The 23620-nt window shown below is 44.5% G+C and overlaps 1 protein-coding gene across 2 annotated transcripts; it reads left to right on the top strand.

Moving 5' to 3' along the window:
- Positions 1-11421: 11421 nt before the first annotated feature.
- Positions 11422-14492, top strand: RPL34 (ribosomal protein L34). Of its 2 annotated transcripts, none has more exons than XM_058666695.1 (5): positions 11422-11476; positions 12223-12296; positions 12389-12488; positions 12932-13035; positions 14369-14492. In XM_058666695.1, exons 2-5 carry the CDS (start codon positions 12232-12234, stop codon positions 14451-14453), a joined length of 354 nt encoding a protein of 117 aa, XP_058522678.1. In that variant the 5' UTR covers positions 11422-11476; positions 12223-12231; the 3' UTR covers positions 14454-14492. The 2 variants fall into 2 exon arrangements, with proteins under 2 accessions (XP_058522678.1, XP_058522679.1); XM_058666696.1 differs by lacking the exon at positions 11422-11476 and adding an exon at positions 11526-11548.
- Positions 14493-23620: the final 9128 nt, after the last annotated feature.

Below are 23620 nucleotides of genomic sequence, written 5' to 3'. Positions count from 1 at the left end.
ATCATTAAATCCAGTAGCCCGTGACTATATCCCTGCTAATTCGGGGACCAGTCCTTTCATCCTCCATTAACTTTGGCACGCCTAACAGGCTGTCAAGAATAATTTCCCAGGACGTAAATAATTCAGAAATTAAAAATTAATAAATAATAACAGAGAACTACTGGGAAATAGACTGGGTCAATTAGTGCGCTCTGTATTCTGTTTCTTCGCAGCAGGGGGGGCGGCCACATTCGTTACTTGAATCTTTCCTTCGATTCTGGGCTGATTTACAGCTCTTCATTACTGGATCCAGTCAGACACAATTACCTCCATCACTATCTCAGTTCCTAACTTCAAAGAAACCAACGTTTCCTTGTCTGCTTTTTTTCTCCTTGCAGCAGGCTCAGCTTGACATCCCTGGAATTTCTTCCACGCGGACTAATTAATAAGTCTTCGACTTATCATATTCACTTTTCTTCTTTGATGTGCTACCTTAGTCAATCATCCCATTTAATTAGAATTTCAATGATAACTTTACTTATCTTGTGGCTAGATGTAAATTAAAATAACAGGATTTTAATTCTCTTTCTTATGGGGTGGCGACACTTTGGAAGAAAAAGTTCCAACACAAATATGGTTTTATGTACTTTTTGGGTAAGGCTTGGGGAGCAGTCTCTTCCTCTTGCTACAAAACAGTATTGCTGTTGAGTAAGCAATAATAGAAATACAGTGGATATTTTTTAGATAGCATCATTTCACCAAGCCCTTCCCAAGAAAGCCAGTTTTCTTGATTTGCATAAATAATTGGAACAAGAGGCAGGTCGTGTTGCCAGCAAAGGTGATGGGTACATTTTGAACGTGTTTCTAGAAAGGCAAAGGTTTTACTGACCCTTTTAATTCTGGGTTTTGCTTTTCTTTAACCTGTTTCTGTCCATCCATACTATTTTTTGTATTCATAAATTTTGTAATGGTTGTTACACTTCCCCCCAAATCACAAAGAAATTAAAAGAACAAAGCAGTAGAGATAAACAAAATTAGTTAATAAGTGAGAATACTAAAATAGTTGTTGGTTGCATGCTTGCCCACCTCAGTCCTCGACACATCTGTAACACTGGATGATTCCCCACATTCTAAACACAGCGATGGCCTCAGCGAGGTGAACGTGCTTCCTAAAGACCACAAAGGCAGCACAGGAGAAGACAGGCGTCAAAAAGAGAAGGACTGAGAAAGGCAGTGTGAGGTGTTAAGCACAGCATTTCAAACCTTTCAAGATGCAGCTTCAAGCTGTCTGCCAAACTCATGCCCTTTCTACCCTACGACATTAATTCATCCAGAGTAAATCTCCAGGCATTAACTCACCCTCACAGCTTAGTCCACACCTTTTATACTTTATTAATAATACATGCTTCATTAACATGACTCCATGGCTGCTTTACAGTTTAGAGGTGTTGGCAGAAATTCAACCATTGTGGCTATAAATACTTGCCATGTTTGTATCTAAAATAGCAATGGTGATCTCAGTCATCAAAAACACATGATTTTTAACTAGCAGGAACAACAGAAAACCATACACTAAATATACAAGTTTCAGAACAAGAACGTGAGTCTTTCTCACATTTTCCTAAGCTTTTTTTTTTTCCAGGAATACCATTATTAGCCGTTTTGTTTGTTTCTTTAAAAACAAGTTACTAACAATAGGAACATCAATGGGGATTTCCCACAAGTATTCCTATCTTTGATCTCTCAATCATCTTCCTCCTCTGCTCTCCATAACAATGTCCAGTAAGATGACAAACAGAGGCTGCAGTGACCAGTATAAGCTGATTGTGTTAGTAAGACATGAAACCACTGCATTTATGCCATTTTGAAGCTAACCTTCTGGGGATTTAATACAGTTGTTCTTTAACAATAGAACTTGGCTCATTTGCTACTTAAGACATGATTATTTAAATTAAAGTTAATTGGTTTCCTTACTCCCCTTTAGGGCTTTGGGCTCAGAACATTTCTATTAGAAGAAATCTAATTTGTCTCCAATTCCTATTTCTAAAATTTGGAATGGTAAGATGCTCCAGTGTTTTAACTCTTTACAGCAAAAGTTCTCCAAGTTCTCTACAAGGTGACAAAGCAAGGCAGAGGTGAGGGCTCAAGTTCACAGAAACGCCAGCACTGAAGCCACTCCCAACAGTTTCTTTAAGGTTCTCAAAGCACATTTTAACATGAAGATTTAACATAAATCTTTCACTGTTTTTACTGTTTTTACTGACTGTAATTATAACCCCATCTAAGACGTAATGTTTAAAATGTCTTATTTACAGTTCATCTTGAATAGCAAATTCAAGGTCAAATTCCTCTGTCATCATTTCTTGGTAAGTTCCAATCTCTGCTCATTTATTGAGTTAAAAACACCTCAGAGGGGGCCCGGCGGCGTAGCCTAGCGGCTAAAGTCCTCTCCTTGAACGCCCCGGGATCCCATATGGTCGCAGGTTCTAATCCCAGCGGCCCTGCTTCCCATCCAGTTCCCTGCTTGTGGCCTGGGAAAGCAGTTGAGGACGGCCCAAAGCTTTGGGATTCTGCACCCGTGTAGGAGACCCAGAAGAAGCTCCTGGTTCCTGGCTCCGGATTGGCGCAGCACTGGGCCATTGTGCTCACTTGGGGAGTGAATCATTGGACAGAAGATCTTCCTCTCTGTCTCTCCTCCTCTCTGTATATCCAACTTTGTAATAAAAATAAATAAATAAATCTTAAAAACAAAACAAAACAAAACACACCTCAGAAGAACGGTTTGGGCCTAGCATTTAAGGCTGGGATGCCTTCCATCCCCTATCAGAGTACCTGCGTTTAGTCCTAGGTTCGTGCTAACATGCACACTGGAAGGATGCAGGTGATGACTTTGCGAATCATCCTGGAGACCTAGATTGTGTGCCCAGCTGCCACTTCCAGCTTGGCCCAGCCAAGCTGGACACCTACGGAGTTAATCAGGGAATGGGACTATGCTCTTCCTTCCTTCCTTCCTTCCTTCCTTCCTTCCTTCCTTCCTTTCTTCCTTCCTCCCTTTCTTCCTTTTTAGGATTTATTTATTTTTATTGGAAAGCCAGATATACAAAGAGGAGAAGAGACATAGAGGAAGATCTGTCCGATGATTCACTCCCCAAGTGGCCACAACAACCAGAGCTCAGCCAATCCAAAGCCAGGAGACAGGAGTTTACTCCGGGTCTCCCACGCGGGTGCAGGGTCCCAAGGTTTTGGGCCATCCTCAACTGCTTTTCCAGGTCACAAGCAGAGAGCTGGATGGGAAACAAGGCCACTAGGATTAGAACCAGTGCTCATATGGGATCCTGACACGTGCAAGGCGAGGACTTTAGCCATTAGGCTATTGCGCAAGGCCCCTGCACACACACTTTCTATATGCCAACTACTTCTCTAGTTATTGGAAATGTATCAGTCAGAAGAAAAAAGAATGAAATTTCCCCAACCTGGTGAAATATACTTCTGCTGGAGACAAATACATATGATAAGTAAAACAAATGAATATAGAGAATGTTAGAAAGTTAGAAGCACGGAGAAAAATAGAATCAGATGGGAGAGCTAGGAATAGTGGCGGAGGACAACAAAGTGCAGTTTAGATGGGAGAGCTGGAATAGGCCTCAGTGCAGAAGCGACACCGACCAAAGACAAAAAGGCAGTGAGGAGGAAGCTGTGCATGCTCCTGGGGAAACAGCATTCCAAACAGAAACAGCCAGGGAGACAAGCCACATGACGGCTTCCTACAAGTGACAAGAGGTGCCATATCATCCTCCAAATCATGAAAACTTGCATTAGTTGCTCTGAAGAGCATGGAAATAGCATTTAAGAAGAGTCATCAATGATTGTTTTCTAACAAACGACTTGCTGGAGAATTGAAGGCTTTCCTGTTAGAGAACAAGGCAGAAATGTTCCTATCCACATACCATTTAATATTGTGTTTGAGGTACCAGTCAATGGGATTGGACTAAAAGTATAAGAATGAAGATGCTAGTAGTAATATATCTGGTTAATTCACCTGGCAAAATCTCCAAAATTAATACAAATTGTACAGTAATAAGAGACTTAAGCCAGGTAGCAGGAATAAACAAAAGCCCATACCCTACCCTTCAAAAACAATGGAGTAATAAAAAAGAGGATGTCATTTACATCATCAAAAAAGCAGGTACGGTACCTAGAAACAAACAGTAAGAAAGTTATAGCCTATGTCACTAACATTTTTAAAACAGATGTAACAAATGGAAAATATTCCATATTATTGGCTAAGATGACTAAATGTCATAAAAATGTCAATTCTTCGCAACTTCATACATAAAATTAAGGGCCAGTGCAGTGGCATAGCAAATTAATCCTCTAACAGCAAGTGCCAGCATCCCAGCTGGGCTCAGGTTCATGTCCAAGTTGCTTCACTTTTGATCCTGCTCTCTGCTCATGACCTGGGGAGACAATGGAGGATAGCCCAAGTCCTTGAGCCCCTACACCCCCATGGGAGACACAGAAGCTTTTTGGGCCCTGTGTAGCAGCCTACTAGCTAAAGTCCTCCCCTTGCACGTGTCAGGATCCCATATGGGCACCACTTTTAATCCCAGTATCCCTGCTTCCCATCCAGCTCCCTGCTTGTGGCCTGGGAAAGCACTCAAGGACAGCCCAAAGCTTTGGGCCATGTACCTGCGTGGAAGACCTGGAAAAAGCTCTGGGCTCCTGGTTTCAGATCAGCACAGCTCTGGCTGTTGCGGCCACTTGGGGAGTGAATCAGTGAATGGAAGATCTTCCTCTCTGTCTCTCCTCCTCTTTGTATATCTGACTTTCCAACAGAAAAAATTAAATAAATCTTTAAAAAAGTTATTTCAGAGGAGTGAATGATTTTTCCCAGGCAGTTAAGACTGGTTGGGAGGCCTTCATCCCATAGCAGATTGCCTGGGTTTAGTCGTGGTTCCATCCTCATTAAATTAGGATAATACAGTTTTTCAGAAATTGTATTTACCCAACACACTGAATTATTTTTAATGTTTCACATAAAATGCTCTAAAGTGAATTAAAGACAAAGATAACCAAGCATATGAAGAGCTAAAACAATAGAATGAAGATTAAAAATCAAATACTAGAGATGCTCAGGGAACTCAGACAATGGAGTTATCAGTCAAAAACATTCAAACAATTGTGCTAAATGTAGTCAACCACTAAATGATATCAGTCAAAATTGGAAAATTCAAAGAGAAACAACGATAGTTTAGGACTCAAAACATAAGTTACTGAAACAAACAACTTGGTGGATGCGCTTAACAGGAAATTAGACACAGCTGAAGAGAGAAGAAATTAACTCACAAGGAAGTGAGAATTCACTAAGAAACTGTGGTGATTTTAAAACATAGTATCAAAGTTACTGACATCCTACCCATGGATTTCCACTTTTTAAAACTTTTTAAAATTTATTTTCTTTTTTTTTTCTTTTCTTTTTTTTAAGGCAGAGAGACAGAAACACAGAGATGATGTTAGTTATTTAAAAAGGTTGAGTTCTAGTTCATACGATATTACGATATTATTACGTGCAGCTAATTCCCGCAACCTGGTTCTTTACCGTGAGCTGAAAACACCAGATGCAATGAGGTAACTTAGGAGGTTCATTCCAGTGGGGCAGGAATGTAGGTGGGGGTGGTGGAGAGGCAAGGAGGAAAAGGGGAAGGAGAAGGGGGCAAAGGAGGCCAGAAGAAGAGAGAGTGGCACCTGGGGGCCTTGTTGTCTGCAAATTGTGGGGAGCGGGGATTGGGAGGGATTGAGGGCAGGCCCCAGGGGATTGGTGCCTGCACCTGAATGCCTAGGGATGATTGGTGAGTGGGCAAGGTTGGGAAACAGGCTGGAAGATTGGGGGTGAGATTCTCAGGTGGAATGCTAGGTTACATGATTGGTAGATGGCTAGACCGGGGCGAATTTTGTGAGCTGTGAGAAAGAGGAAGTGGCGTAGGGTCCAGGGTGGGATATTCAAATAACTTCTTACAGATGACCCATCTGCTGGTTCGCTCCCTATAAGTGTTCACAATAGCCATGGCTGGGCCAGGTTGAAACAAGGAGCCCAGAATTCATTGTGTGGGTGGCCCAGATCCAAGCACTTTTGCATCACCTGTTGCCTCCCGGGGTGAGCATTAACAGGTTCGGCAGCACAGAAGCAGGACTAGAACCAGGCACTCCACCAAGGGACATGGGGTCCCCTCCAGGTGGTGTCTCAACTGCTGCACTTGCTCTGAATGGGTGAGCTTGTGACAACACTGATGGAGGTGATACTGTGACTACCAAGGCTAAACCACAGCTCCTGAGAATTCTCTTAAGATGCTTGCTTTCTAGACGCCCCTATTGCAAGCCTCCCTCTCAGAAGCAGACAATCATTTGTGAGGATGCTATGCTTTCCAGCAGGAAGCGTGTAGACATCTTTGCTTCCCAACACAGGACTAACTGTAAAAGTAGTCAGATGGTGCCAGCCCCTCTAAGATGGTTCATTCTCTATGTCAGCATGATTGGGCTAAGGATAGCTGGTAAAACATTGTGCTTCAGTGTGTTTGTGACGGGGTTTGCTGGTGAGATTAGCATTGGAACCTCTACACGCAGATCACCTTCACCAATGCAGGGAGGTACCAGCTAAGCTGCTGAGAGTCTGAAGAGAAACAATGGAGAAAGGGTGAATATGCTGTTTCAGCTGGGACCTTGACCTTTTGCCCCCAGACATCAGTTTTCCTGGTTCTTAGGACTTTGGATTCATAGGGGGCTTACATTACTGGTTTTTCTGGTCCTGAAGCTCATAAAATGGAAGATGGTAAGACCCTTCAGTCTCCATTATCACCTGATCCAACAACTATTACAAGTGGAGAGCACACTGAATCCATTTCAATGAAGAATCCTGAACTGGAGCCCAAGAAAAACAGAGAAGCATGGGGGCCAAAGTGGTATCTGAACAAGTAATGGGTGAGAATTTAAAGGCTTGCACTGTGGCTTAGCAGGTAAAAGCCACAGCCTGCAGTGTCAGCAGCCCATACGGATGCTGGTTTGAGACCCAGCTGCTGCTCTACTTCCTTCTCAACTCCCTGCTAATGCACAAGGGAAAGAAGCAGCAGATGGCCCAAGTGCTTGGATCCCTGCACCCGTATGGGAAAGACTTCTGCCCTCAGAACGGCCCAGCTGCAGCCGTTGCAACCATTTGGGGAGTGAAATCATGGATGAAAGATTTCTCGTTCTTTTTTTCTTTCTAACTCTGCCTTTCAAATAAATAAATAAATATTTTTAAAATTAATTAAGAATCTATGAAATTTCTAGGGCCCGGCACGATAGCGTAGTGGTTAAAGTCCTTGCCTTGAATGCGCCAGGATCCCATATGGGCGCTGGTTCTAATCCCGGCGGCCCCGCTTCCCATCCAGCTCCCTGCTTGTGGCCTAGGAAAGCAGCTGAGGATGGCCCAAAGCCTTGGGACCCTGCACCTGTGTGGGAGACCCGGAAGAGCTCCTGGCTCCTGGTTTCAGATTGGCTCAGCTACAGCCATTGCGGCTGCTTGGGGAATGAACTATTGGATGCAAGATCTTCCTCTCTGTCTCTCCTCCTCTCTGTATATCTGCCTTTCCAACAAAAATAAATTTTAAAAAATCTTTAAAAAAAAAGAATGTATGAAATTTCTAAAAGAAACATCAATATACATGCTTAATAAGTCCCTAAGGAGGCCAGTGTAGTGGCAGAGTGAGTTAAGCCACCACCTGCAAAGCCTGTATCCCATATGAGCACCAGTTTAAGTTTACATCTGATTCCACTTCTGATCCAGCTCCCTGCTACTACACCTGGGAAAAATGGCAGGACATGGCCTAAGTGTTTGCATCCCAGATGGAGTCTCAGGCTTGTAGCATCAATCTGGTCCAACCTCAGCTATTGAGACCATCTGGGAAATGACGCATGAATGGAAGATCTGTTTCTCCCTCTCTCAGTAACTCTGCCTTTCAAATATACAAATCTTTGGAGAAAAATGTTCCTATGAACCCACTGAACAATTACAAAGAAATACATACCTAGTCATATCACAGTTAGGCTAATGGAAAACAAAATGTTTCAGAAAACTGCTAGGAAAAAAAAGACATTTTTCCTTTAAAGGAGTTAAAAGAAGAATAACTTTTGACTTGTCAATAAATCACAGATGTAAACAATGACAAAAAGCCCACCAACTGGGCAAACCAACAGGACACGTTCAAAATACAGCAACATTGACTGCTGTGCTTAGCATCACAGAAACTGTTGGCTTCTCCAGGCCTGCTTTCAGTCCGTTTCTACTTTTGGCTCCATTCACAGTCTACTGACTAATAATCTGACAGCAAAATCCCTTCTGTCACGTACATGCACTTCATGATCCACCAATCCCTCTTTCACATAAATACTTAACTAAATACTTTTAATAAATACTTTTCACCCAAAGGCATCTATTCCAATGTTCATAGCAGCCTTATTCATAATGACCCAAACCTGGAAAGTAGTCAGTGTCCCCCTACAGAGCGGTGGGCACAATATTCCGTAATAGTGGAATGCTACCTGACAGTAACAATGAAAATAATGTAGATGAATCTTATAAACACAAGATTGAGCAGAAGAATCAGATGGGGTGACCTTGTGGTGAAGCAGGTTAAGATGCCCACAATCCAGTGTGGGAGCCCCTGGGTAGAATCCTGGCTTTCTCCCTGCTACCCACTTGAGAGATATCAGTGGAGTTCCAGGCACCTTGCTATATAGTCTGGTTCAGTCTCGACCACTGCAACCATTACAGGCGTAAACCAACGGATGAACGAAATCTCTCTCTCTGATTTAAACATCAGTAGCTATCCTTGGAGGAAGGGAGAGGGTTCAGAGGAGGCAAAGAGCCCTTTCAAAATGCTGAAAATACTGCCTTAATCCAGGTATGTTCAATTTACAGAAATGGGTCGTTTGCTGTTTGTTTCAATATTTTAAATTACTGCTTCAAAAGAATCTCAGGAAACCCAGGAAAATCTTCACACAAGCATAAATAATAGAATTTATCAAAATGGCTGAATGTACAATTAATACACAATCAATCACATTTCTAAACCAAGAATTTGCACATAGAGGTTAAGACACCATTTACACTGGAAGCCAGACACTGGACAGAAATCAAAGGCCTGGGAAGCAAGGACACTGCTTCCGGCCACAACAGCAGACACACAGCCATTTGAGAGTAAGCTGAGGGAAAGCTATAGCCAGAGCTTTCTTCCATCCAACATCACAACAAACACTGCAGTGACGAAAAACACAATGAAATTAACAGACTACACAGTCCTCCAAGAACCCTACCTGATGGGCCAGGCACTTGTCGCAGTTTACAAGTTGGAGTGGAAATCCTAGAGGACGTGAGAGGCTACTGGCCTGCTCTTTGAAACCCGTTCTTCTGGTTGAAGCAGCGAGATCCCAGCAGCTAGTTCACAGCTGCCTGCCTCTCTCAGTATTGCCTCCAGCTGCAGAAAGTGACCTCGCAGGGGCCAGGAGGTAGCAGGTTAAGACTGCATGATGCGGGCCCGGCGGCTTGGCCTAGCGGCTAAAATCCTCGCCCTGAAGGCCCCAGGATGCCATATGGACACCGGTTCTAATCCTGGCAGCCCCACTTCCCATCCAGTTCCCTGCTTGTGGCCTGGGAAAGCAGTCGAGGACGGCCCATTGGGACACTGCACCCGTGTGGGAGACCTGGAAGAGGTTCCTGGTTCCCGGCATCGGATTGGCGCACCAGCCCGTTGCGGCTCACTTGGGGAGTGAATCATTGGACGGAAGATCTTCCTCTCTGTCTCTCCTCCTCTCTGTATATCTGACTTTGTAATAAAAATAAAATCTTTAAGAAAAAAAAGACTGCATGATGCGGCGCTAGGAATGTTTGTTCCCTGCTTGCTTGGGACTATGATGGTGAGCTATTCCAACAGCTAGGACCCTCAATGCCACCACATTGTGAATAACCTAGTCCTGTCTGCCCCAGCTTATCTGGTGCATCTAAGTACAGACCTAACAAGCTAACAATTCAACTCTGCTTCAGTATCTTGCAGCAAACCAGATGGAAAATAAAAACTGCACGCTAATCCTCCACCTGCAAGCACCAGCAACCGATGAGTCCTGGCCGCTCCACTTGCGATCCAGCTCCTTGCTTACCGTCTGGGAAAGCAGCAGAGGACAGCCCACAGCCTGTGTCCCTGCATGAGACTCGGGCGGAAGTTCCTGGCTTTGGATCAGCTTAGTTCCATCTACTGAGGCTATCTGAAGAGTGAACCAGCAGGTAGAAGAGTTCTCCTTCTCTGTAAATCTCTTTCAAGTAAAAAAAAAATAAAGTAAAAAAAAAAAATTACAGGCCCGGCCCGACGCAATAGCACAGCAGCTAAGGTACTCGCCTTGAACACGCCGGGATCCCATATGGGTGTCAGTTCTAATCCCAGGACCCCACTTCCCACCCCTGCCTGTGGCCTGTGAAAGCAGTAGAGGACAGCCCAAAGCCTTGGGACCCAAAGCCTTTCCCAAGTGGAAAACCCAGAAGAGGATCTGGGCTTCTGATGGCTCAGTTTCAACTGTTGCAACCACCTGGGGAGTGAACCATCAAATGGAAGATCTTCCTCTCTGTCTCTCCTCCTCTCTGCCTTTCCAATAAACAATAAATACATCTTTTCAAAAAATCTTACAGGCCCTTTTTAGCACTCTCTCTAAAACCCTAAGTTCTCTTTCTTTGGAAGTCAAGAATCCCTTTGACAATACCATGAAATCTAAAGCTTCTTCTCTCCAGAAAGCGCAGTTTGCCCTCAAGGTCAAGTTTACTTGTGATAAACTGTATTCTACAAGTTGCTTTTCCTTCCCTCCTCCTTTCCTGTCCAGCTCAAACGCTCCCAATCACTTAAGCCTCAAGCAGCCCTTTGTACATAACCCTAAGATCCACTACCATTTATGCAGCGCTTGTAGGATGCTACTCTCCCTGCTAAAACTTGCTGAAGCCTCTGACCCAACACGGCAGGGTCGTTACCAACATCTTCCTCCTAGCGATTTAAGCACCTGCCTAAACTAATCAGTAATTAGCATACACTAAATCGAAACATCTGTACAGCTTCTGTTTTGAATAACCAAACAAAAAGTTGACATTAGTCATGCGGCGCTTCGTAGGATTTAAATACGGGTCTAACTTTGCAGCAAGCGCTCCATCATCTTCCACGTTCATTGCCAGCGTGAGTTTTGTTTACGTCACGTGGACGGTCAAGGCCCACCCCCTCCTCCCCCGCTCTCGAGGCCACCGTACAGCATGGTGGCGCTCTCTAGTCCCCGTCCGAGGAGGAAGTTATGTAAGTTTCCGTACACCATGGCAGCGCTCTCTCCGCCACGCCCGCTTCTGGCTCTGACGCAACTTCCCGGATGCGTAATCATTTTTGACCTTTGAACTCGTGAGCGCTCCCTTCTTCCTCTTCCGGGACGGTGCTTAGAGGTATGGAGGCTGTTTCCTCTTGGTTGGCGCTGCTCGTTTTACCATCGGTCGCCATCGAAGGCGGTGCGGGAGGTCGGGCCTCTTAGGGAGAGTGAAGGAGTAGAAGGGAGGCTGCTGAGGACAAGCAGCCGCCCGGCTGTGAGCTAGGTTGTGTGCGGGAGCTCCGCGCCGGGGCTTGGCCTCCCGGGCGCGGCGTCCGGGGCGCTCGTTGTAACGCCGGGTCCGCCAGGCGCGGCGCGGGGAGATGCTCCCTGCCCGGGCGAGGTGCCGACGCCGCGGCCGCTTCTCGGGCCAGCCGCTCCCGAGCCGAGTGCGATGTCGGGGAGGCCTGCAGACTGTGGCTGGAGCCTCGCGCCGTCTCGCCGTGGGAGGAAGCCGGGGGCAGAGCCGACCCCACAGTGCGGCGGCCCAGAGAGGGACCGTGGGGATGCGCCCTGAGCTCCTGCCGTGCGGCGTGTCCAGTGAGCCTCGCGCGCACCGGGGCTGCCCTGCTCGCCCCAGTGTGCAGCCAGGCCCTGGGAGGAGGAGGCACCGTGGGGATGCGACCTGAGTGCCCCGAGTTCTTGCCGTCCGGTGTTTCCAGTGAGCCTCTCGCGCACCGGGGCTGCTGCCCCCCGGCCTGCCCTGCTCGCCCCAGTGTGCACGCAGGCCCTGGGAGGAGGAGGGGCGAGGATAATCAGTATGTGTGTGCGCTGTCATGCAGCTTGGTTCCCCCATAGAAAACCTGCCTTGGTTTCTTGATTTAGACGCTCAGGATGGTGCAGCGCCTGACCTACCGCCGTAGGCTTTCCTACAATACAGCCTCCAACAAAACCAGACTGTAAGTGTTTCTGCCGCGGAAAACCCACCTTGTCCATTACACACTTATCCTGAAAACACGCTGAGGCGTTTGATTGTGCTCGCACCTTGCAGGTCCCGAACTCCTGGGAACAGAATTGTCTACCTTTACACCAAGAAGGTCGGGAAGGCCCCAAAATCTGCATGTGGCGTGTGCCCAGGCCGACTGCGAGGGGTAAGTGCACAGCTGGCTGTGCAACCGGCTGGACCCGAGAGCTAACCCTTGAAAGGATCGACACTTCATAAATATCACAAAGATCCAAATTACCAGAAGATAAGATTGGTTTATTTTGTTGGCAAGGCAGGTTTACAGACAAGCAGAGATAGAAAAATCTTCCATCTGCTGATTCACCCCCTAAGTCGCCACAGCCGCCAGAGCTGAGCTGATATGGGCCAGGAGCCTCTTCTGGGCCTCCCACGTGGATGCAGGGTCCCAAGGCTTTGGGCCATTCTTGACTTCTCTCCCAGGCCACAAGTAGCAAGCTGGATGGGAAGTGGAGCAGCTGAGAGCTAAATTGCCTGTCGGAGAAATGCTTCTATAATCTAACATTTGCATTTTCACCCTGCCAAATTTCTATGAAAGCATCCAAAAATAATCTCAACGTTTTCCCAACACAGGTTCGGGCTGTGAGGCCAAAAGTTCTGATGAGGTTGTCTAAGACGAAGAAACATGTCAGCAGGGCCTATGGTGGCTCCATGTGCGCTAAATGTGTCCGTGACAGGTGAGTGACATACCAAAAACCTGGGCTATAGAGCAGTGTGTGCCATGCAGGTGTCTGAAGTTGGGGTGGGGGAGGCTGTGCTATGGTGCGTTTAGCAGTTGAGGGGCATGATTCTATAGGCTTGTGGTTTGGTCAGTTGGATGGAGGATGGGAGGAAGGGTCTTCTGGGTGAAAAACATTTTCAGCTTAGTGCTCTTAAAATGTGGGGACTGGTGGATTTGGGAAAAGAGGCGAATTGAGGGCTAGTGGGCCTTCCCAAGTGCAGAAGTCCTGCCTCTTGCTTTTTAAAGTGCCCTGCCTACAATCCTGGGCTCAATTCTGAGCCTTTGTGCTCTGTTTATCCATTTAGGAGTTAGCTTGTAAAGGGATAGTAAGGCATTACATTAATACAAACAGAAGGGAAGTTGAACTTAAATGAGTTACACTTCATTGTGACTAAAAACTAACTGGAAAAAAAATTAACTTTCAAGGAGCTGGAAGTGTGAAAATAGCATTTGGGTGGAACCTGAATGGTGATAACCGTTTTTGGGCACCATGTGTAATCATATGGAAACACTCATTAAGAATGCAAATTCCGAGGCCCTAGCCTCTGGACACTGGAAAATTGGTAAACCAGACAGCCAAGCCTTGCTGGTTGTGAGGGTGAGCAAGTGCCCGTGTCCTCTGCTCTGGGGGCATTGAAGGATTTCCCACCCCAAGATTGATGTTTTATTTCCAATGCTGTTACAGTGCAGCGGATTTGAGGCTGGGTTAGTAGGTAATGGGGTGGGACAGATGTAAGTGGAACCAGGATTGGCTCAGACGTGATTGATGTATTCAATGCTGATTAATGTGCTGGTTTTTTCCTGAACAAATGCTATGCGCTGTTGATAATGAGATGCATGCTGGATGGAAAATCAAAAGTTCAGGAAATCTTTCTGTATTTAATCTTGATAAAATCCTTATGAAATAGATCTGACATCAGTTTCAGTGCTTTACACATGGTGATTTGCACAGGTTGACTCAGTTTTACTTGCAACTGGATGGTCCTTTCTCTGTCTATTCGTTGGTTAGGCAATGCAGTTGCAACATCCTAAGTTTGAAGTTCCAACAATGCTAGCATGTGCTAGGTACTAATAATGAATGCATTATGTTATCCTAAGTGGCAGTGGCGATAATTTTATAGTTAATGTAACTGAGAAGAGGTCTGGTAGACTGAAGTTTCATTCTGTATGTCGATTCCTTTGCTAGATTCCTTGATTGCCTTGCTCATTGTTACGTGGTACCTCTTCTGCCTGCTCTGTGTTAGCTCAAAAATTTTCCTTTCTCAAAACCTTCATCTCTTCCTTTGTAGGATCAAGCGGGCTTTCCTTATTGAGGAGCAGAAAATCGTCGTGAAAGTGTTGAAGGCACAAGCACAGAGTCAGAAAGCTAAATAAAAGCATGACACTTTTTAAGTAATTAAAAGTTCAAAAGATTGTTCTGTGTTGTTTCTGTTGTGATTTGCCAGTTTGCAGGTTTCATCTGGTGTTTGGGGACTCTGCGTTTTCACCTGTTTCTGTAGGATACAAAGAAGTAGCAGCTAGAATTTTTAATACCAGGCCTTGAGGGTATTGGAATGGCTCTAATCTCTTTAACATAATTGTTATATAAAGGATAGATAGATGCATGATCCAAATCTTTTGGACTAGAATCCAAACCGTTTTTTTTTTTTTTAATTGCTTATTTTTATTGAAAAGTCAGATATACGGAGAGGAGGAGAGAGAGAAAATATCTCCCGTCTGTTGATTCACTCCCCAAGTAGCCACAGTGACCAGAGCTAAGCTGATCAGGAACCTCTTGCAGGTCCCCCACACACTTGGAGGGTCCCAAGGCATTGGACTGTCCTCTGGTTTCCCAGGCCACAAGCAGGGAGCTGGATGGGAAGCAGGGCCTCTAGGATTAGACCGTTCAAGGTGAGGATTTTGGCTGCTAGGTGATCTATTTCATTTCAAAATTGGTCTGTGCTTAAAACTACTCATTGAATAAATGATTCCTATGTATGCAGTCTTGGGTTAGGGTCTAATAAAATTTTTTACATTAAGTACATGATTCAAGTCTGCTGTGGTTTGGACTTCAAGGTATTTTCCAAGATCAGTTTGAGGATCTATGACAAGCTTATTTCTAGTCTTAATGAGCTCCCTCAGGTGTGGACAACAAATTGAAGAAGCTGTAATAGGATTTTGATGACTTTCTGAATTTAGGCTTCAGAACAAAATACTTGTGGCTCCAGCACTCAGCGTAATGCTGGTCAGGACTCCATGCTGGCCTCCTACATGGGTGATAAAGGTAGCCTTTTTATAAAGATTTATTTTATTTTTTTATTACAAAGTCAGATATACTGAGAGGAGGAGAGAGGGAGAGGAAGTGGAGCTACTGGGATTAGAACCAGCAGCCATATGGGATCAAGGCAAGGACCTTAGCCACTAGGCCATGCTGCCAAGCCAATAAAGATAGCTTCTTTCCCAGGTCCTTGGGAAGAACAGCGAAGTGCAGTTTGGTGACACTGATATACCCTTTGCAGTAAGCACTTGAGTAGAAGAGAGGGGACTTGGAGCCAGTAAGTATATATATCTGCATGGTGTCCATGGCGATAGCTGGGAACCTGAGTTTACCAAACAACTTTTGGTTCTTGAAAAATAACAATTTCCACTTGAGGAATGAAAACAGCCAGTTGTACCTGAAGCTAATGTGCCAATTTTATATTTTTGTTATTTTAAGGATTTATTTGAAAAGCAGATGCAGAATAATCCGTTGTGTTTGTTCCCCTAAGGGCTACAATAGCCAGGACTAGGCCAGCTTGAAACCAAGAGCCAGGAACTTTTTCTGGGGTGCTGGTGTAACATATTTAGGTTTACTCAATGCCAGTCCCAGTGTACAGATTTTAAATCTAAAACCATACCTGAAATAATGTCACAATGACACCTGGGGTTTCCCCATGCCCTCCAATACCAAGAATTATGTACAGTTGGTCACAAAACATGACAGGATTTCTAGTGTTAACCACTAGTTTGTTCAGGCAAATAAATTGTACCAAGATATTTTGTGATCCTATACTGTTTTACTGAATTTGGTGCGAGAAATGAATTTCAGCACCAAGCAAGATAGCTAATTCTTAAACCCTTAGCTTGTCCCAAATGTCACAATCCCAGTGAGTGCCTTGTTCGTGTCCTGGCTGTACTTTCCAAGCAGCTCTCTGGTTGTGTCCTGATAGTGCAGTGAAGGACGGCCCAAAGCTTTGAGACCCTACACTTATGTGGGAGACCCAAAAGTTCCTGGTTCCTGGCTTTGCGTCTGTTCAGTTTTGGCCTTTGCAACCAGTGGATGAAATATGTTTCTGCTCTCCATAAATCTAATCTGCCTTTACAATAAAAATAAGTACATTTTTTAAAGAAAAAATAATGCTTTCAACAATGTACCTTGAAATTTTAGTTTGGTTGCTCCATAGGTAATTTTTTAGTGGAGTCTGAGAGAAATCCCATCTGGTTGTTGACTCTAAATTCCTACAACAGTTGGTCTCCATGTGGGGTGCAGGAACCCAGTTCCTGGGGACATCACTGCCACCTCCCAGGGTGGGAATTGGTGAGAGAGGAGGACTGGAAACTCGGGACCACTGGCCAGCAGCCTGTTTCCTCTAGCCTGTGCTTTTCAACAACTGGAGGGCCGTCCAAACTCTTCGTCTCCCCACTTTCCCACGTTCTGCAAGACGGTACGCAGGTTCTGGCAATGATGACCAAGCTTCAGCAAAAATGAGCTAACTTAAGTCAAAATGCTAAAGCAGTCTTTGTTAGGTAGTTTAGTTGTTTAACCTTATCTAAATTTAACATTTTTACTTAAAGTATGAAAAAAATAGAATTTAAAAGATTTTACTAAATCATGGTTAATTTAATGTTTTCCTCCCATTTTATTTTCAAGGCATAAGAAATATTTAAGTCAATAATGGATACATTTGTATAAGTTTCTTTTTTTAAAAAAAAGATTTATTTTTATTACAAAGTCAGATATACAGAGAGGAGGAGAAACAGAGGAAGATCTTCTGTCCGATGATTCACTCCCCAAGTGAGCGCAATGGCTGGTGCTGTGCCGATCAGGAGCCAGGAACTTCCTCCAGGTCTCCCACACGGGTGCAGGGTCCCAAGGCTTTGGGCCATCCTGGACTGCTTTCCCAGATCACAAGCAGGGAGCTGGATGGGAAGTGGAGCTGCTCGGATTAGAACCGGCACCCATATGGGTTCCCGGCACGTTCAAGGGGAGGACTTCAGCCACTAGGCCACACCGCTGGGCCCTGTATAAGTTTTCAGCTCTTTCCCCTACCAATCCTAACATATGTATAGGATTATATTTCTTTTGAAAAATTTCAGTAGCTGCATGTGCCATTAAATCCATGTGCCATAATTTACATATTCCTTCTGAACATTTGAGCTATTTGCAGCTTCAGTATTTTGAGATTGGCAATCATTTTTATTTGTTATTATTTTTCCAGTTCATGAACTTGAAAAACACAGTACTTAGACTGATGTGATCATAGAACCAGTTTTGCCCAAGTAACCAAAATGGCCTCTTCTGGGTTTTGATTTTATTAAGAAACGTTTAAAAAAAAACAACAGCTTTTATTGAATCCAGCTCTGTGTGACAAAGTGTTCTTGACAGGCTCTTGAAAAGACATGTGAATGTAGTCAGAGTTTTATTTTTAAGTCTAGTGTTTCTCCTTGGATTGAATTGGTTATAAGTTCCCTTTCAGAGGTGGTCTTTTTCACATAAAAAGCAGAAAACCTCCATACACTTCAATAAGTAAATCAAGTTTGTTTTCAGCAATTTAGGCACAAGTTTTTTACCCTGAAGATAAGGAGCTTGGGCTCCCATAATTTTGATGGTGAGGGCTATATTATTCATCTAATTAAACCAACCAAAATTCAATTCTTACAGAATAAGACTGAAAGAGTTTCGAAAGTTATGATTTTTCTCTGGTGGATTACTTCTGTTTGGTAATAACCCTCTAATTATTGACTACTACCTGCAATAGAAGGCTGTCTGGAGCTGCCTTCTGGCCCCCAGGGGCTGGCTGTGCCTCTCCAGCTCGGCATTCAGGCTGAGACCGTGAGATGGTGATGGTGGAAATACTCCCACCAGCAAAACTGGAAAATCTACAAGCTAATTCTCCTTTACAGAGAGCAGAATGTTCAGGATTACTGGCATGTTGCTGGGCATCACTCAGGTTTTATCACAATTTACATAAGAAGCTGTTGGTACTAGGAACTCTGATACACACACTACGGGCTGCTAAACATTCGTGGAAAAGACATTAAAAAGATGATGGGAGGGGCCAGCACAGTAGTATAGTAGGCTAATCTTCACCCTGTAGCACTGGCATCCAACTTGGGCGCAGGTGTGTTCTGGCTGCTCTACTTTCCATCTAGTTCTATACTGCTCATGGCCTGGGAAAGCAGCAGAGGACTTTAATCCTTGGACCAATGCACACATGTAGGAGACCCGGAAGAATCTCCTGGCTCCCAGCTTTGGAACAGTCTGGCTCTGGCCATCCTGACCGTTGAGGAGTGAACCAGCAGATAGAAGACCTCCTTGTCTCTCCTCTGAAACTGAGTTTCAACTAAAATGAGCTTTTTGTAACGATTGATTTATTTTTATTGGAAAGGTAGATTTACAGAGAGAAGGAGAGAGAAAAATCTATCCACTGGTTCACTCCTCAAATGGTTGCCAACCAGAGCTGAGTCCATATGAAGCCAGGAATTTTCTGGGTTACCCACACAAGTACAGGGTCTCAAGGACCTGGACTGTCCTCTGCTACTTCCCCAGACCACAAGCACAAGCAGGAAGCTAGTTGGACATGGAACAGCCAGGACAGGAAGTGGTGCCCAAATGGGATCCTGGTACTTGAAGGTGGAGGATTAGTCTGTGGAGCCACTTCTCTTGGGTCTCCCACATGGGTGCAGGGACACAAGGTCTTAAGCCATCCTCAGCTGCTTTCCTAGGTCATAAACAGCTGGCTGGGGTTTGAAGCAGTGTCCATAAGGGCTGCAGGTGCTGCAGGCAAAGTATTAGGTTGCTGCAATATTGCACTGCCCCCAAAAAGTTTCTTTAAATACTGAAAACTAGAGACAAGAAATACTGTTTTCTGAGCTAGGAGTAGAAAAGTTAACATCTTCCTGAGTCTCATTACTGGTAAATTGGTTTGCACTGTTGGAACATGACAGGAAACTGGAGAGACCCAACAAGCAACGTGCACTTCTCAGTGCTGGAAATTGAGGTCTAGGATCAAGGTAGCAGATACGACTCTGCATCTGATGAAGCATGCTTTCTGGCTTGCAAGCGGCTTTGCCGTCTCCTCACGCAGTGGAGGGAGTTCTTTCCTAGCACTCATAAGGGTGCTAGGATCTTGATCTCATTCTGAGAGCCACATTCATGACCTGGCCCTTCCAAGAATGCTTTTGGTTAAGACCAGCCATCCCATCAGGGTTAGGATTTTCATGTAAAACTTTTGAGGGGGAAAAAATTCCAACCCATTAGCCCTTTCAAATTAGAGGACAAAATCCACAGCAATTCTGGATCAAAAGCTGCTTTCAGGGGTCAGCACTGTGGCACAGCAAATTAAGCGTCTGTGGCACTGACATCCTATTGGGATGCCTGTTCAAGTCCCGGCTGCTTCATTTCCAATCTAGCTCCTTGGGAAGCTAATGGCCTGGGGATGGCCTGTGTCCTTGGGCTCTTGCAGCCTTGAGGAAGACTCGGAAGAAGCTCCTGGCTCCTGGATTTGGAACAGCCTTGCTCTGGCCATTGTAGCCATTTGGGGAGTGAACCAGCAGGTAGAGGCTCTCTCCTCTGTCTCTGCTCTCTCTGTAACCCTGTCTTTGAAATAAAAATAAGTAAATCTTTTTGTAAGGTGCTTTCTGGTTTCCAAGATAATAGCTAATCAGTAATTTTCAGCTGTCTGCTTAGATGTTTCTGGTTGGCTTGAAGGATTATTAAGTATTTGGGCCATACATTCTTTTGTAATTTAGCTTTCATTCATTCACCCAACAAAGATTCATTAGAAACTTCTATGTGCTTTCTACATGCTAATTGGATATTAATGCATTGTCAGCAAAGCTACTAAACTTTCCCTGTTGCCTCATTTCACAGGGGAGGGAGACCATGGTCTAGAGCAACCTCACACTACTTGTCAGTTGCACACACTGGACTAAGGGTCAACAGATGCAAAGCACTGGGGGACCATGTGAGAAAGGAACTTCATGGGCAGCCAAGGTATATTTTTCTATGGAGGTGATGTTTAAGGTCAGAGCAAGGATAAGCAGATAGTAGCAGGGTGACAAGTATGTAGAACATTCCAAACATGGGGACCAATACGTGCAGTTGCCTTCAATCAAGAAACAGCTTGTTTCACCAACCTAGTTCACTCTTAATGTTTAGAACCCAATAAGTCTGAAATGTGTGAACAAATTGTTGGTCTCTAGGCACTTGGAGCCTGTCAGCACAGGACTTTTAGCACTCTTACATGGCCCTGGGGTCAGGGGATCTATGCCACTTCTTGCACCTGAGGGAGACAACTGGAAAAAAAAAAAAAAAAAAGCTCTACAAAACTGATTTAGTTAAAGGACTCCTCTACATTAGGAGATCTTTAAATTATGCAATCCCCTTGATAACTTTGGCACCAGCCTTTCATAAACGTATTGACTTATTGACTCAATTCCCCTGACCTTCATCCAGCTTCTAGATGCCGCGGCCCGTGCAAATAGCCTGAGGGCCCTCTTCACTCTCCTCTCTCGGGCTTGGCATAAGCTTACAGCTTGACTTGCCTAGAGAACAAATGGGCTTGAAGAAAACTCCAACGCTTACTGCATTTTAATGTAGCTTGTGTGAGGAATCTGCAGCCGTATGGTGTCTGTCACAGCTGTTCAGTTCTGAACTGTGTGGACAGAGAGTAGCTGTGGGCAGTTCACAAATGACTGAGCATGCTCCTGCTCGAGGAGAGCTTTATTTATTTATTATTTATTTATTACAGCAGACCCTGGTGTCAAGCAGGTCAGACTTGACCAGCAGGTCATAGTTTGTGGACTTGGCTCTAGGTGACGTTGCTTCTAGTGACAGCTGCCGTCAGACTGCAACTGCGTGAGACTCCTCCAGCAAGACAAGCAGCAAACTGCCTTAGATCTAATTATCCCTGTGGATGATGGGAAAAAGTAAAATGACTGCTTTCTGTTTACCTCACTAAACATCCACATGATTTGTTGCATGGCAATATACCATGAAAACAGTGGCAGATAAAGCACAATGCTTTTATATATTTCTTTTTGCTCACATACTCCTTAGAGGATGTGCATTTTTAGACCTGAAACTTTCCTTTAGAAGTTTAAATCTTTGCAAGGCATATCATTTCCAGTAGGACAAACGTTTTAGTGTTTTTTTAGGTAGTTCAATTTTATTAAATTGAATCAAAGCAGAAATTTTTCTAAAGGTCGCCTCTTCCCAGTAATTTCACATTCTTTTTTCTTGACATAGGCTGCCTGTTCCAATTCCTCTAACATGTTTCTATGTTGAAAACCCTTCCTGATGAATAATTCCCAAGGTTGTACAAGAGAAAATAGTTAAAGACAGGGCCCAGTGCAATGGCTCGGTGGCTAAATCCTCACGTTGCATGCACAAGCATTCCATATGGGCACCAGTTCATGTCCTGGCTGCTCCGTTTCCCATTCAGCTCCCTGCACGTGGCCTGGGAAAGCTGTGAAGGATGCCCAAAACTTTGGGACTCTGTATCGTTTTGGGAGCCCTGGAAGAAATTCTTGGCTCCTGGCCTCAAATCAGCTCAGCTCCAGCTGTTGCAGCCACTTGGGGAGTGAACCTGCAGATGGAAGGTCTTTATCTTTCCTTCTCTCTGTAAACCTGCCTTTCTAATAAAAATAAATAAATTATTAAAAAAAAAAAGAGTCAGAGACTAATGAGTCAAGAGAGAGTCCTGGAAGCCTACCACTGGTTTGTCCCAGACTGTGCCTTGAGAGGATGTGAAGGCAGCCAAATTGTGTACACATTGATGCATGAAGCCTTTCAACAGCGAGCCTATGAGGCTAGGCAGGCAACAGGCTAGACTTGCATTGCTATCTTTGGATAGAGAAATCTGAAGAGCTCTCTTAGAATGCTAACATCAGGGACCTGACACGATGGCTCAATTGACTAATCTTACTCCTTCAAGCATCAGGATTCCCTGTGGACACCAGAATGTGTCTGCTCCACTTTCCATTCAGCTCCTTGCTTAGGGCCTGGGAAAGCAGAGAAAGTTGGCTCAAAGCCCTGGGATACTGCAGCCACATGGAAGACCCAGAAGAGGATCCTGGCTCCTGGCTTGGGATTGGTTCAGCCCTGTTCATTACAGCCACTTGGTAAGGGAACCAGCAAATGGCAGATCTGTCTCTCCTTCTCTCTGTAAATCTGCCTTTCCAACAAAAATAAATCTAAAAAAAAAAAAAAAAATTGAATTCTAACATCAAACACAGCTATTGAGATAAGTTTTCAGAGGTATGCTTGTCCAAATAGATGGACAGAACACATCTTCTTGAATCATTTGCCAGCTGTAGTTACACCTTTGAAAGCACTCTGACACAAGCAGTTTGGCTTATATTGGCGTTCTGGCCCTAAGTCCTGAGATACGTGAAGGGCATGTCTGGCTGGATGTGGATGTGAAGTTATCAGGTGCTTGCTTGGAAAAGGCTGCGTTCATCCCCTATTGTAAACGGCCCATCTTACTGTCCTTCAGTTTTATGTCTTAGATAGGTTTAACAACTCTTCTCTTTTATGCTATGGGAGCAGAGCGATTGCCAAAGGAGGATGACAGGAGTTGACATGCCTGTTCTCCGAAGCATCAATTCTGCAAAGAGCACAGCTGGGGGCTGTAATGTAGGAACTCCTCTCCTTCAAACCAGCAATGCCACAGGACCCTCCGGGAGCATTGTTTAGGTGACCGGACATTAACAACTAGTGGCTACTCCAACCTGCAGGTCCCTGCTAGAGTGAAAGGACTGTTATCTTAGCAGCTCAGAAACCTGGGCAGTGGCACTGCTGCTGCCACTTGGTAAGTCATTTTCTTGTTCTAGGAGATTAGACTAGCAATCTCGGAGATCTGCTGTTCATGGATTCATTAATTCATCTTACTTGTCCTGCCTAGAAATTGAGCATCCATCATACTCCAGAGACTGGACTGGCCTCTCCAAGGGACTATAGAACTCCTAGTGACATCCAGGAGCTCGCAGTTCAGCAGTTTAGTTCAAGCCAGGCAGCACCTATGACACATTCAGGAAGTTTGTTGGTGCGTGGGTGCTAGTCAATCCGTAATGTGCAGATCGGTTCTGCCTAGCAACTTATCCTGAATCCTACATGACAAATAGCATTTTTTCCATGGTTTTAATAAATACTGAAATTTCCAGGAATTCAACCACTATGTAAAACCAGGAAAAATTATATATATATATATATATATATATATATATACTTTTTTCTCCAGATAATTATCTTGAGAAATCCAATGTTTTGGTAAAAAAAAAAATAGCACTTCACAAAACTT

Source organism: Ochotona princeps, chromosome 7 (assembly GCF_030435755.1).
Source record: "Ochotona princeps isolate mOchPri1 chromosome 7, mOchPri1.hap1, whole genome shotgun sequence".
NCBI classification, from domain to species: domain Eukaryota; kingdom Metazoa; phylum Chordata; class Mammalia; order Lagomorpha; family Ochotonidae; genus Ochotona; species Ochotona princeps.
Note: the sequence above shows the minus strand (reverse complement) of the source record. Positions and strands in the feature narration are given on the sequence as shown.

Coding starts and splice junctions, on each gene's coding strand:
- RPL34 (XM_058666695.1), top strand. CDS start 12,232: ATGGTGCAGCGCCTGACCTACCGCCGTAGGCTTTCCTACAATACAGCC. Junction 12,489..12,931: donor GCCCAGGCCGACTGCGAGGG/GTAAGTGCACAG, acceptor TTCCCAACACAG/GTTCGGGCTGTGAGGCCAAA. Junction 13,036..14,368: donor GCTAAATGTGTCCGTGACAG/GTGAGTGACATA, acceptor CTTCCTTTGTAG/GATCAAGCGGGCTTTCCTTA.